This window comes from Nerophis ophidion, linkage group LG24 (genome assembly GCF_033978795.1).
Source record: "Nerophis ophidion isolate RoL-2023_Sa linkage group LG24, RoL_Noph_v1.0, whole genome shotgun sequence".
Taxonomy (NCBI): Eukaryota; Metazoa; Chordata; class Actinopteri; order Syngnathiformes; family Syngnathidae; genus Nerophis; species Nerophis ophidion.
Genome location: NC_084634.1, coordinates 14,404,698 through 14,407,197, shown reverse-complemented (window position 1 = coordinate 14,407,197; position 2,500 = coordinate 14,404,698). Strand labels below are relative to the sequence as shown.

Sequence of the window (2,500 nt, the reverse complement as noted above, 5' to 3'; positions counted from 1 at the left end):
CACGCTGCTGCAGTTCCTCTGTCCACCTCCTGGGGGTCACGGCCTTTGATGAATAGCTGTGAAGTGAATTATATTTATATAGCGCTTTTCTCAAGTGACTCAAAGCGCTTTACATGGTGACACCCAATATCTAAGTTACATTTAAACCAGTGTGGGTGGCACTGAGAGCAGGTGGGGTAGAGTGTCTTGCCCAAGGACACAACAGCAGTAACTAGGATGGCACAAGCAGGAATCGAACCTGCAACCCTCAAGTTGCTGACACGGCCACTCTACCAACCGAGCTATGCCGCCCCAGCTAAACTATGTGCATGCCCCTCTTCATGTTTTCTATGCTTGTATTGTTGCGGTGTTGTATGGTTGTGTCATTGTGGTGTTGTATGATTTTGTATGGGTGTTGTGATGATGTTGTGTAGTATCGTTGGGGTGTTGTATAGTTGTGTATGGGTGTTGTGATGATGTTGTATTGTATGGTTGAGTGACGTTGTATTGTTGTGGTGGTGTATGGTTGTGACGTTGTATTGTTGTATCATTGTGGTATGTGGTTGTAGCATTGTGGTGTTGTATCATTGTGGTGTTGTATCATTGTGGTGTTGTATGCTTGTGACATTGTATTGTTGTGGTGATGTTGTATCGTTATGGTGTTGTATAGTTGTGTAATACGTGTTGTGATGATATTGTATGGTTGTGACGTTGGGGTGTATAGTTGTGTATGGTTGTAGTGATGACGTATTGTATCGTTGGGATGTTGTATAGTTATGTATGGGTGTTGTGATGTATTATATGGTTGTGGTGATGTTGTATGGTTTGTGACGTATTGTTGTATGGTTCTGACATTGCATTGTTGTGTAGTATGGTTGTGACGTTAGGGTGTATAGTTGTGTATGGGTTTTTGATGACTTATTGTATCGTGGTGTTGTATAGTTATGGATGGGTGTTGTGATGATGTTGTATTGTGACGTTGCGGTGTTATATAGTTGTGTATGGGTGTTGTGGTGATGTTGTATTGTATGGTTGTGACAATTTAGTTTTGTGTGACGTTGTGGTGTTGTATGGTTGTGATGTTTGGGTGTATAGTTGTGTATGGGTGTTGTGATGACGTATTGTATGGTTGTGACGTTGGGTTGTTGTATAGTTGTGTATGGGTGTTGTGACGATGTTGTGTAGTATCGTTGGGGTGTTGTATAGTTGTGTATTGGTGTTGTGATGATGTTGTATTGTATGGTTGAGTGACGTATTGTTGTACGGTTGTGACGTTGTATTGTTGTATCATTGTGGTATGTGGTTGTAGCATTGTGGTGTTGTATGGTTGTGACGTTGTATTGTTGTATCATTGTGGTGTTGTATGCTTGTGACATTGTATTGTTGTGGTGATGTTGTATCGTTATGGTGTTGTATAGTTGTGTATACGTGTTGTGATGATATTGTATGGTTGTGACGTATAGTTGTGTATGGTTGTAGTGATGACGTATTGTATCGTTGGGATGTTGTATAGTTGTGTATGGGTGTTGTGATGTATTATATGGTTGTGGTGATGTATGGTTGTGACGTATTGTTGTATGGTTCTGACATTGCATTGTTGTGTAGTATGGTTGTGACGTTAGGGTGTATAGTTGTGTATGGGTTTTTGATGACTTATTGTATCGTCGTGGTGTTGTATAGTTATGTATGGGTGTTGTGATGATGTTGTATTGTGACGTCGTGGTGTTGTATAGTTATGTATGGGTGTTGTGATGATGTTGTATTGTGACGTTGCGGTGTTATATAGTTTATGGGTGTTGTGGTGATGTTGTATTGTATGATTGTGACAATTTAGTTGTGTGTGACGTTGTGGTGTTGTATGGTTGTGACGTTTGGGTTTATAGTTGTGTATGGGTGTTGTGATGACGTATTGTATGGTTGTGACGTTGGGTTGTTGTATAGTTGTGTATGGGTGTTGTGATGATGTTGTATGGTTGTGGTGAATAGTTGTGTATAAGTGTTGTGATGACATATTGTATCATTGGGGTGTTGTATAGATGTTGTGACGATGTTGTATTGTATGGTTTTGACGTTGTGGTGTTGTACTGTTGGGGTTGTATTGTATCATTGTGGTGTTGTACGTCGTATTGTTGTGGTTTTGTATCGGTGTTGTGTTGAATTATTTTGTATGTTTGTGGTGTTGTGACGGTGTTTTTTATGTTTGTGGTGTTATATCGTTGTTGTATTGTGGTGTTCCAGGGTGGAGACATGTTGGATGAGTGCGGTGCGGAAGACATGAGTCTATTTAAACACACAACCTTGTGTGTGTGTGCAGGATGGAAATGGCTACATCAGCGCTGCAGAACTGCGTCACGTGATGACGAACTTGGGAGAGAAGCTAACAGACGAGGAGGTGGACGAGATGATCAGAGAAGCAGACATCGATGGAGATGGGCAAGTCAACTATGAAGGTAAAGACCCGAGAGTTTGGATATTTATTGCTTCTCTCTCGCGTGATAAACACATTATGATGGGACTGTCT

The 2,500-nt window shown here is 41.0% G+C and overlaps 1 protein-coding gene and 1 long non-coding RNA gene across 2 annotated transcripts in view; one reads left to right on the top strand and one right to left on the bottom strand.

Annotated features, from left to right (window-relative positions):
* Nucleotides 1-2,500, bottom strand: part of LOC133542218 (uncharacterized) — a 114,787-nt gene that overhangs the window by 5,327 nt on the left and 106,960 nt on the right. The gene's annotated exons all lie outside the window — the stretch shown is intronic.
* Nucleotides 1-2,500, top strand: part of calm1b (calmodulin 1b) — a 44,867-nt gene that overhangs the window by 37,311 nt on the left and 5,056 nt on the right. The window contains exon 5 of the mRNA XM_061886114.1: nucleotides 2,294-2,429. Coding sequence (XP_061742098.1) covers nucleotides 2,294-2,429 — 136 coding nt within the window. The remainder of the gene's footprint in view (nucleotides 1-2,293; nucleotides 2,430-2,500) is intronic.